At 44.9% G+C, this 12,134-nt stretch overlaps 1 protein-coding gene across 1 annotated transcript in view; it reads left to right on the top strand.

Moving 5' to 3' along the window:
• Positions 1-591: 591 nt before the first annotated feature.
• Positions 592-12,134, top strand: part of LOC306810309 (uncharacterized protein) — a gene marked incomplete at its 5' end in the record, with an annotated part of 37,674 nt that continues 26,131 nt past the window's right edge. Inside the window, 2 exons of the mRNA XM_079322738.1 lie at positions 592-723; positions 5,861-6,415. Coding sequence (XP_079178864.1) covers positions 592-723; positions 5,861-6,415 — 687 coding nt within the window. The remainder of the gene's footprint in view (positions 724-5,860; positions 6,416-12,134) is intronic.

Genomic DNA, 12,134 nt, shown 5'->3' on the forward strand with positions numbered 1-12,134 from the left:
GAGAGGCGGCGGCTGTTGCAGCCGGACCCTTCCGGCGGCGCACGGAGGGGGAGCGGCTCTGGGCCCGGGCCGCCTCCGCGCCCGCCCGGGGCTGTGCCGGGGCTCCCTGAGGGGCGGGGGCCCGGCCGGCTCCTCCTCGGGACCCTGTGGCTGGCACCGGCTTGCATAAATTAAAAATTTAAATCTCTTTGTGGAGTGGTGTGTATCGCAGCCTTGTGTATCTGCATCATTCATGTTCCTGCATTGCCTTTTACAGGGTCTGAGTCAGGAGAGTTCAGTGACATGTCCTGTAAATGGCGGGTTTTCAGTCTTCCCGATGGCTCTTTTCTCATTAATCAGTCTTTAGAGTTTCCAGCGTCTTTCTGGCGCGGAGCATCCCACGAGTCCTCCGGGGTAAGGTGTATCGGAGCACGTAATTTCATAGTGACAACTACCGCTAGCGCCATACTGCCGCCCCAGTACTGCCCGGTAAACAGTGTCCGCTTTGCCAGGCGCTATAACCTTTCCAATTTACCCTGATTATGAACATGGATCCTCTGAGCCTCTGGGGCTGTTCCACAGGTCAGGAGGGCTCATTAACCAAAACACAGCATGTTTGAACTCCAGCCTGTTAACCGAGCTCCTGGATACTGTCAGCAGCTGGGTGCGTTCCTGCAGACATCGCACAGCCCTCCAGGCGTCATTTGGGAGGGACCATTACTGTACAGACTAGGTCAGGAAGAGGTTTGTTCTCAAGTACAAATGCACGGATGTGGGAGAGGCTCCCAGCATGATGGTCAGAGGTATCCAGAGAAGGTGTGAGTGGATTCACGGGACAGGCAGATGCCGGTGTGAATGGGCAATCCCAGGCTGTGGCTCAACATCAGCGTCCACTGAAGTTTGACCTTCTTAACTAGATGAATGTTTGGCACTGAGCTCATAAATCATATGTGGGCTCTGCTGAGGTATGAGAGGAAACTCTGAGAATTGCGTGTGTGAATGAGTGTTTCAAATCTTTATTAGTGACCTTCACTGGATACTCTTCCACAGAAGATGTCACAAACAATATGGTGAGGAAGACTTGAATGCTTGATCTTCATTTGATCTGGTTTTGATTTTCTTTTAAGAATGTAAAAAATTCTCTTGCAGAGAACTCAAAACCAGAAAACAATAACTAACAGAGAACTCAATTGTTGAATCACTGAAGTAGCTGTTCTCTTAATTTGGAATATTTGTTTGCTTCTTGACTTTGATCCCATCTCTCTAGAACAATGTAATGCTTGGGTAAAGCTCCAAAGTATCTCTTTTTTACTTGCTTCTCTGCCACATAGCACCAAAGCCCCAGCTACAGGAGTAGCCACTTGTTTGGAGACTTGTCTAAGCATGGCACAAAGCTGTAGCAGGCTTAACCAGGCTGCCTGAAAGAAAAGAGAATCCTTCGTACTGAAAGATGTCGATCATCAGTAATGTAATTTCTAGCACAAAAGAGGAATGTCGTGGTAGTTGTTTAAAAAGCCAGGAAAAATGTCAAACACCATCACAAATGAGGCCTTTAAGGGAAGGGGTTCCTGTAAATTTGCAGGAGATAACTTGTGTAAACTGCAGCCTCTGTCTCCAGCAGTGAAAGAGCCCATGGCTTATCCCAAAGCCTGTCAGAATTCTTGTTGCAAAATATTCTTTAATTCTTCAGGAATAAAGATCAGAAGGTTCAAACATTAATTCTTTAACCACAGCCAGCTGCAGCATTCTCTCACCCTGCAACTAGACTGCACACAAGAGCTGCTGTGCTGCCTCCTCACCAAGTGAGCTCTGCCAGACCTTAATAGAAATTGTCTTTTTCATGAGCCCATAGGGCCTTGTTCCTAAAAGAGGAAGGGAAATTTATTCATCTTTCCTCTGAGGAAAAAAAAAAAAAAAAAAAAAAAAAAAAAGGAAGAAAGAAAAAAGATGGCATATGTTGCAATTAAAGAGCTGACCTAATAAAATTACCAGGGAATACTGGCCATTTGTAGAGTTCCTGTCCAGCTGGCTAATTCTCTAACTCACCGTGTGTGTGAGAATTGCACTAGTGAAAGAAGAGTCAGGTAGGAGAGAAAGGCTCCATACTCTGCAGGAGCAGAGGGTGGCACTCTCTGCACAGCACAAAGCCCATGCATGGTGCTTTCCACTTACAGCTTCTATAGCTACAAACACGTTTTTCCAAATATTTCCTTAGGGAAGTTCTTGCTCTCTAACCACTGACAACACTATGTTCCAATTCCCTCTGCTTACTGCATGTTTTTCTGCTTACATATTTCTATTATTTGGTGTCACTCAGTCTGCAAAAACTTCATCAAAAAAGAAACCTGTGCTAACCACATAAAAGTAGCTCTATTACTGCCAGATTGCAATCAGACTCAGGCATCCAGCTTTCCCCTCACACCCACTGGGGAAAAACATAGTTTTGTATTAAATGCAGGCGATGGAACTAGAATACAGGTCTTCAGAAACATGCTTTAGTACACAATGCCTTAATATTCAATTTATTTATTTTATTTACCCATCACTTGTATTTATTATATATGAAACATTTTTACAGCCTTATACCTCAGCAATTTTTAGCTTGTCTATTCTAGCATGGATAAGTATTTAAAATGTTACTTTCCTAACTCCTTTCTATAAACAGTAAGACAGATGCAACTGGGGTGTGTCTGATACAACAACATGGCTCAGAATGGATTTAATCAACCTTTACTATACCTAAGAAGCCTGGGAAATCATAAAAAGCCACACTGTGCAACCATAAGGTTTGCAGATGGGAGCTCTTGCATACAGAGAATAAAGTAAGATTTAAGGCCTTGTTACTGAAAGTATCTTGCCAATGCCCTCCTCCTGTTTAAATCTGGATTCAGTTTGGTCACACCAGCTGTTCTGAAAAACAGAAACTGCTAAGAGCTGCATTCATTTCTGTGAAACGTTCTACAATAGTCTCTCTGGGCCAGGAGAGTTACTTTTGGTATCAGGATGCCTTACATATTCCAGGAAATTAATTCAGAAAGTTCTCTTTCTGTGTATCTGTGTGTGGTAGAGAGACAGTTGATGGAAATTACTGGGTTTTAGTGGTTTCAAGCTTAGCTTTCCCACAATAAATGATTTTTGCTGCCACTCTGGAAGCAGTAAGTTTCTAGGTTGTTTTTTTTTTCCTGGAAATTACTTTCCCAGCCTGGAGCTACTGGTTGAGAAAGTGCTGCCATTACACACACAAGTCCTATCCACTAACTTCATAAATGTCAATATTCTACTGAAATTGGTGCTTGCTTCAGCATTTCAAGAACTCTCAAAATAGCACAGTACAATAGGAAACACTGTCCTTGGAAGGACTTGCTAAAAGAGCATGAAAACCTTGAAGTTTTCAACAGGGAGACCCAACACAGAGAAGAGGACATTTACTTTCTTAAAGATGTCTCAATGGCTGTGGAAGAGGCTTGACTTTTGGGGATGTGCACAATTGTTGCCCCTGTATGATGGGCTACAACTCTGATCTGGCAGCTCTGAGATGTGGGGCTGTAGGGAGCATGAGGGAATAAAGATTAGGCAGGAAGCAAAGTGCCTTTTACCCTTCTGTCTTTTCTTGATCCTTGCAGTAAATCTATCTCCAGTTTCCCTGCAGCTTTCTGACACATCTGTCTAACAGGCAGCTGTGACACTGGGGAAAGGCAGCTCACCTGGAAGAGTTTGCAGGCACCATTTGCAAGCCTGGCTTCATGGTTGTTATCTTCAGCAGGCAGTCAGACACCTTCTGGATCTGTGTTTGTGTGGTACATACCTTTGCATCATATCAGGCAGAACAAGGTTAAGAGCTGCATGTGCAAATTTTGCAGCAGTTGAAATGATTTATCATATTATTATCCATCTTTTGTAGTAATCATTAATGAGTTGTGCTGTGCTGCCTGCTGTGGGAAGTTGTTCAAGCCCATAAAGAGTCATCCTGCCTGCTCAGGGAAAGAGATCATAAATATAAAACACAATCCTCATTAAAAATATGGTTTGAAAGGGTCAACAACCTGAGCTGAAAATACTTTATGAGCAGACTCCTGTACGTTTGATCCTTAATTCTAGATGCTAAGTCATTGCTAAGCCATAGTGATGAAGTGTGGTGTGGACAGGTTCTGCTAGCAGAGGGATGCTGAGATAAGGGAACAAATACTTACTGACAGACTTTGCAAGGCCAACAGCAGGGCAAACACAAACATGAGAAATCAGCATACAGTTGTGTCTGTGCTACATGCTCAAGGTCTACAGCTCAGAATGGCAGTGTAGCCCCCAGAGCACCCTCTTTGCCTCCAAAGGATTACAGGTGCCTGCACTCTGATGATCCCTGGAAAGGAATCCAAATAACAGGGGTGTGAGATCCTTAAAAAGAGAGCTGATAGACTTGGGCTTGTTCTTTCTCTTCCATTTAGATATTTTTATATTATTATTCCAGCAGTGTCCAAGCAAAGAAAAGAAATCAGGTTTGAATACCCTTTTCTGCCAGCTACTTACATCCTTGACTTACATCCTCAACAACTGTGCATCAGTGTAAGGAAAAGGCAAATGGAATCTCTGCATTTACTTCTGTCACACTGAGCTTTGTGGAAAAAAAAAAAAAAAGTAGATTTCTGTTTTCAGGGATTTTTCAAAGCTTAACTTACATTTATGGTGACATTGCCCTGAGATTTAGCTGTGAGTGTTGAGAAAAGCAGTGCGCCACAGTGCTATGCTACAGAGACCAGACTGCCCTTCAGGCAGAAGTGTTCTGCTCAGAAAAACCCTCCTGCCAAGGATGCCAAGTGTCCTGGGTTTTGTGTTTATTCAGAACAGATAAAATGTAGTTATAAATTCTCTGATATATGCTTTTTCATCTGACAAGGTAACTCAAAGAAATATTACCCAAGAGGAGCAAAATGTAAATTCAAACACAAGTCACAGTAAATAACTGACAAGGTCAGAGCCCAGGAACACCCTTTGCACAGAGTTTGCCCTGAAAAATGATGGGTAAAATAAGAATTAGTCATACAAAGAATTATTTGCATCTTCTGCTTTCAAGAAGTGCAAGAAGTATAAACAAGCCAATTAAGCTATCAAGACGTTCCTTATGTGTCCTTCCATAGAAGGGCAACTTCTAAATCAGCATATGTAAATTTCCCAGGGAGGCAGCGTGGTCCCTATGGGCAGCGAGCAGTCAGAGTCCTGTCCATGAGCCTCCCTCAGCCCTAGGCTAATCATGTTGTTACTTTTTGTAGGTGTCCAATAAAGGCTAACAGACACCTTCATCTCACAATGACATGGAAGGATTAGGGGGAGATCTGTTTCACTTCTTTGGGATTCAAGCATTATCTCCTACAATCAGGACATCAAACCCATGGAGCCGGTGAATGGACCTGGACTGGACATGAGATCAGTGCCAGGATGCACTCAACACAAGACTACATCTATGAAGGAAAAAAAATTCTCTTTGACACCAGACCTCTAACTTCATGCTTGTTATATGCACCCACTTGGGCACCACCTGAAGGTATTATGCATTTTTCCCCATTGATTAAATTGTCATCTGACAGTCACTGCAGGATGTGGTGTGAGTCAATGGGGTACAGGACAGTATAAAGTAGAAAGCTGAATCAGAAACAAGGAGTGTCCCTTGCCCTCCCGTCACCTTCAGAAAGGTTTAGTGGCTGCTGTACCTTGACTGCTGTTTTTTGTGCAAGTCCTGAGCTTTGGGCTCCCCAAGATGCCCATGAATATTCCTTTCCTGTCCCTTGCTTCGTGCTCAGATGAAGGTGCTTTTAGCTGCTTGGAAAGACCTGAGCCCTTTTCCTATTTCCCATTCCTCTGAGCGTTCACTGCCCTGCCTGGGCTCCAGGGTCTGGCAGGGGGCCGGAGCCGCGGCCGGGTGCGCTGCCGGGGCAGGCTCCCTCTGCAGCCGCTGCATCTCCCACCGCCCCGCCGGAGGAACCTCTCCCGCAGGAGCCGCTCCCGCCGCTGCTCGCAGGGCTTGAGCCGCCTCCAGCCCGGCGGCTCCGACCCCGCCGAGGACACAGCCCCCCGGGGAGGGGGCTCGGACCAGGCTACCCCCGCTCCTCCAGCCTCGCTCCGCGCCGCAGGTGACCCCCCGGGGGAGGGCAGGGGCCGGGAGCGGCCGGGGGAGGGGGCGAGGGGCGGGGAGCCGGGCTCGGGGGGTCGCTGTCAGCTCGGGGCACGGCTCGGCGCGGCAGCTCCGCTGGCTGTGCGCGGCTCGGCACGGCACGGCACGGCACGGCACGGCACGGCACGGCACGGCACGGCACGGCTCGGCTCGGCTCGGCACGGCTCGGCTCGGCTCGGCACGGCTCGGCGCGCCATGCTCCGCTGCGGCCCCGGCGCGGGGCTCGTCCTGGCGGCGGCCGCGGCGCTCTGCCTCGGCGGGGCGGGAGCCAAGGTAACCCCGGCAGCGGCGGCACCGGCCCCCGCCCGCGCCGGGCAGGGCAGCGGGAGCCCCGGGAGCCCCGCCGGGAGGAGGGCAGGCACCGGGATTCCCGGGGCGAGGGGCGCAGCAGAGCTGCCCAGCCGGGCGAGGGAGCGCTGTGCTCCCGGGACGAGGGATGCGCCGCGGACACCGGGAGCAGGGATGCAGCGGGGCGGCCGCGGCGGGGCGGATGCGGGTCCCTTCGACCCCTGCCCCTCGGTGTTTGCGGTGTAGGGCTGGCCGGGGACTCGAAAGGCACCGCGAGACGTGATGCTCCGGGACTCCGGATCAACCCCTCCGCCTCGGTACAGCCGGACCCGAAATCCGGTGAAAGCCCAGTGACTACGGATTGCCAGCAGAAATGAGAACCCTTGCCCAAAGGCATCCTGCCACGGGCACAGCCTGGCTTGGGGAGTCCAAACCGAATGCCCCGTGCTGTTTTACGGTCCCCACGCTCGCTCTCCCCGCTCTTGTGCAGCTCGGCTGTAGCAGGGAGAGCAGGTAAACTCTGCGAGTGACAGGTACAGCTCCCAGGGCACAGGGACAGATCCGGGCACAGCTGAGAGCCAGGGGCCACGGGGAGCTGAGAGAAGCTGAGCACGGGGACACCCGCAGTGGGAAGGCAGAGGAGTAAGCACAGAGCACCCCAAAACTGCAGAGCAGTTGCTCTGAGCTTTGGAAAGGATGAGCAGTTCTGGTCCCGCTGAAGGGAATGGGACTTTTCCTACGGACCCTGATAGAACCAAGGTCTGACACTTCTAGTAGAGATTCTCAATTCTGTAAAACATGAGTCAGTAGAGTATAAGAAAATGTCTTGTTACACATACATATATATATATGTATATACATATATATATATAAAGAAAAAAATGTGTGGGGTTGTTTTCTCTGGTGGCAAACAGCATTATAATTCTGCCTGATAAAGTAATTTCCTGCCATAGCACATGAACACATGGCAATGACTGTGGTTGAAATGAAGATGTTTTATCTCACTTTGGTATCCTAGTGAAGATAGCTACAGTGAGAACTTAATTAAGCTACATTTCTGGCCCTGAAATACTAACTTTACCAAGACCTATTGAATTGTGTGGTTGTGGGGCTTTGTATTTTGTTTCTCTTTCAAGTCAGGATTGCATTGCAGAATGCAAGCTTACCCTCATCCAGTTGCATACCTCTCTTATTAAACTACATAACTTGCTTGCTTCTCTGAATTATTGCATCCTTCCTGTGCTGTTTGTCTTCTGCCTCTGCCTGCACAGTCATGAGGAATGAGTGCTGGCTTTGTGCATTTGGGGGTGAAAGGCAATGATGGGACTCTGAATGCATCAGCAAACTCTCTAATTTTTGCTAATTTTGCTCTAATGTTTCCTAGTCAACTTCTACTGTTCTCTAACTCTGAAATTAAGAATGTTTGATTTCACACCAGGCAGTAACTGAATTAAAGTATTGACCAACAGCACTACAGATAAGAAACTTTCTCCTTAATGAAGAAGCAGCAGTCTCTTGCCTGCTTTCCCTGACTTGACTTCTTGCTGTGACAATTATTCTTTGGATCACATTGTTTATAGTCTCTTAATATACTGGACCATTTCTTTTGCAGAATAAATAGCATTTTCTGTTGCTTATCTTCCTAAATGTGGCAGGGAACTCTGTGGCCAAATGGACGTGTGTGTACATCTCTTGCTCCCTGTTTTTATTATTTCTTGGAGTAAGTTGCACTTGCTCTTCACTCATCAAGGACTGCACTGTGCTGCGTAGGTGTCACTATTTTTATCTTTTCTGGCTACACTGATAGTGTTGCTATGCTAGTAAAGAAATATTCATCCCACTCTAAGTTAGTGGTTCAAATGTAGTTCAATTTATCTGTTGAAAAAAGGTATTCAACGATTTATGATAAATTATTTGTCTTCTGGCTTAGAGTTAACAATATAAAAACATAACAGAAACTCCCTTGGCAAGGGCAAAGCCTGCATGAGATACAGGGAACTGAATTGTTCTTTTCATCAAGGAAGGTGGTCCCTGCCAGTAAGAGCTGAGGAAATTTGTGATGCTGTGAGGTAGTATGGAGTTTGCAACATGTTTTGTGGCAAAGTAGAATTCTCTCTGGAATCCTTCACCAAGTGCTACAGCAATTTAAAAGTATGAATTAGATCAAATGAAAGAAAATTTGAAGATAAGGTGCATGATGTTTCCTCCTGCATGTCTGTATCAAATGGAACAAGATGTGCAGATAAGCGGCTTGTTTATTCTGAAGAAAGAATGTAAGCCTGATGAAAGAGTAACACAGCCAAAATTATGTCTTTGTATGTCCATTAAATATTATCAGTTTAATCAAATCCCTGTGGAGGAGTTCTCTATGCCAGTGCCATCCTTCATCTGGTATTCTTCTGTTCACTTGCTGGCTTAAAGAAAAAAATCAAACCTTTCTTGTTCTGTTTAAGAGAAGAAATCTTAGCAATGCTAGACCCTCTAGTGAAAGCCTTAGTCCTTTACCCAGCAAGAACCATGGCAAAATTCCTGCTGGTTTCAGAGGGAACAGGATCCTTCCCAAGATCAGTGAAAGATTAAAAAAAAAATCAACTACTAAAATATGCACTTCAATTAGCAAAGAATGTGGCCTGATTAGTAAAGTGTATGAAATTTCAGCTATTAAATTCTACAGCCCTGATCAACAAAGCACGCTGCACAGTTGGCAATGTATCCAGAATCTCAACTGCTGTACTAGTCTCCTACCAGATCAACCAAGCATGCAGCTGAATCAGTAAATTATGCAACTGGAGCAGCAAAATATGCACTTCTGATTGGGGTGGGAGGATAGGAAAGGTCTCAAATGTTTTAAATTGGCAATAGGTCTGTCAGTGGTCAGCATCTTCCTTGAGAAAAGTAGAGGCAAAATATGTAACTTTTACTAAGTCTTTCTGGATCCTTGCTGGGCTGGAAAAGTATGTCCCTCAAATTGATCAATGTTTGTCAGCAGCAGTCCCATTCTTTACCAGATGTACTGCACATCTGGTTCCAATCCCAGCAGCTGCCAGGTGTGGGAGTTATTTTAGTAACACTTTAATGGGATTTTTAGGTCCAGGTAACTTTTGCTTTATTCATCACTGTAAAGCACTAGGTATGCACACCAGGCTGTGCTTCTGTCTCAAGAGATGAAGCCAATCAAGAAAAATAAGGCACCTTCAAAGAACCTGAAAGTTTTGTTGGCAGTGAATTTAATATCTATTAATCTCTTCACTGCTTGTGAAAGTACTTTGTGCTTGAGGAGCAGAGAAATGATAGGTCTTTCCTGTTTTCTTTGTATCTTGATTAATTGCCATAACTGCATCCTATTGTGTTTACAATGTATCTTGGCAGATCAGATGTTTACCATGCAGAGAGTTTGGCCAATTTGGGGAGCAGCTATATTCATACATTCTGAAGCAGTAGAGCTGTTTCTCCCCAGGTTCTGTGTATGTGCTTTAAAAATCCAGTCACTGTAGCTGGTTCTGATCTTCAGAAGCTGTTTTTTCTTTATTATTTTTGCTTTATACAGAAGACCAGCAGGTTGTCCTATTTTAATAAAGATGCAGTTTCAGGGTTTCTAAAAACCATTTAAAAAAAAAAATTTTTTTAATTGCTTTTTTTATGTCTGGAAATAAACTTGGTTGAGCTGCCTGGGCTCAAGGAAGGTGTGAGAATTGCTTTGTTTTATCACTCTGTTCACTTTAGAACTCAGGAGCCTGAAATGCAATTTGAGGCTAAAAAATATATGGACTTGTTTTTTTGTTGTTGCTTTGGTTCATTTTTTCTGGTTTTGATTTGGGTTTTTGTTGTTTTGTTGGGTTTCACTAAATTTGGTTCATAAAGCTGGCTTGCCTTGAACTTCTTATTTACCAAATTTCTGCCTCATTTCCAAGTCAGTTCAATGAATGATCCTATTTAGTTCTTTTTCCTGTTTAAAATATTTCCTACTGAGTCCAGACCAGTGCCCTTAAAACATAATTGATTTGGGTCATTGAACCCTTATTTTTCATGCATGTTAGTTTACATCCCGCCACTGGTCTGACTGGTATTTAAATTAGAAAATTGCAGGCGGATTTCTTCTAGAGGCTAAAGTTCACGTGGAGTCTCTGGCAAAATAAGATCCTGGAGTACATATCCCTGGAACTGGGCAATGATTGCAACTCTTTTTTAATTCTGTCTGGCCAGAGTGTTATAAATCTGGCGCTCCCTTGTTAGCTTCACGCTAAGCAGCAATAATGTCCACAGTGTTTTAGTCCTGATAATTCTAATTACGGAAGCACTGAAGAAGCTGAAAGCTGAGAAGATGGACAAGGCTGGCCTCAAGTCCTGCACAGCACAGGGGATTCTCTCTTTGTAGAGCTGAACCATAATTCTCTCATTCACCAAGGCAAGCAATGGGAGCAGTAGCCAAGGTAAGACACACAAGCCAGTGGCAGAAGATTTCTGGAATTATGTGGGTAATCTTTGTGCAGAAGGAGCTAAAAGACTGTAGTGCTGGTAGAGATACCAACCATCTTTGGGGTGAAAATGCTGATTTTTTTTTTTCTTTACTATCTAAGAGGTTGGAGCATACAATCCTGTTGCACTGGTTTGCAAAGACCCAGCAAACAAACTTTTCTGTGGTAACCAATAATTACTATTCTCTCCTCTGCTTCTTTGTGTGACAGACCAGGAATGGTGGTAAAATATTTAGGTCTCTTTCTTCCTGCCTCCCTTTCTTCTTAAAAAAAAAAGAACTCATGGCATCTTTTGTACCAGAAAGTGGAGCTAGACCAGGTCTGGTAAAGCAATTTTTCCCATTACACACTGTTCTTAGCATCCCAGATCTATAAATTATAAATATTCAGCCTGGTGTTTAGATGCTTGCTTGAGTATGGGAAGCACTAAATACTAAAGTCATCCTCTTGTACAAATTCATGGCAGGACAAGGGTGGAGAAGGGTGGAGTAGGGACAGGGCAGTGCAGGGACTTGCATTAATATGTGTAACAATTTTACAGCAGTAGGGAGAAGCCTGACTGTAAGCCTTGGTTTTCAAACTCGGTGTAAGGACATTATCATTCCTTTTACAAGCTCTCAGCAGCACATGAGCCCATGGTCCATTTTGAATATCCTTACTCACATTGCCAATGGAAAGGAGGTTCCAATTTTGAGAGGAGCAAAGGCTAATTTGCCTGTATTTCCTTTCTGGAGTTCTTGGAGCCCTACTGGAGCTCACAGAAGTCATCTGAGACTTCAGGAGGATTTAAATCAGGCCATAAGTACTGCTGGCTTGGATTAGTAATGATGTGCATTGAGGACATCTGTATTTGGGTTTGGGTGGAGCCCTTTCATGGTAGAAGAGTTGGTAATGCTTTTACAGTACCTTTCATCAGAGGATTTCAGAGTTTCACAAATATCTAATTACAGAAACTACTAAACTATGTGAAATCCTTGGTCCTGGGGGAGTACAGGCAGTGCCATTATGCTTCAATAGAAAGCAGGGGTGGGTGTTGTTCAAAGTGGCAAAACAAAAGCGAATTTTTCACATGCAAGCCATAGCCTGCTACACTATCTCATTTTCATCCTGTGTTTTACTCCTCTCATTTCTTTATAGTAGCAGGCAGGTTTCAACACCAAATGAACTAAACAAAATGTGCAGCCACAAGCCTCCATTCAGAACTACTGTCAGCTCTTAGGAAGGGATTT

This window comes from Erithacus rubecula, assembly GCF_903797595.1.
Source record: "Erithacus rubecula genome assembly, chromosome: 19".
NCBI classification, from domain to species: Eukaryota; Metazoa; Chordata; class Aves; order Passeriformes; family Muscicapidae; genus Erithacus; species Erithacus rubecula.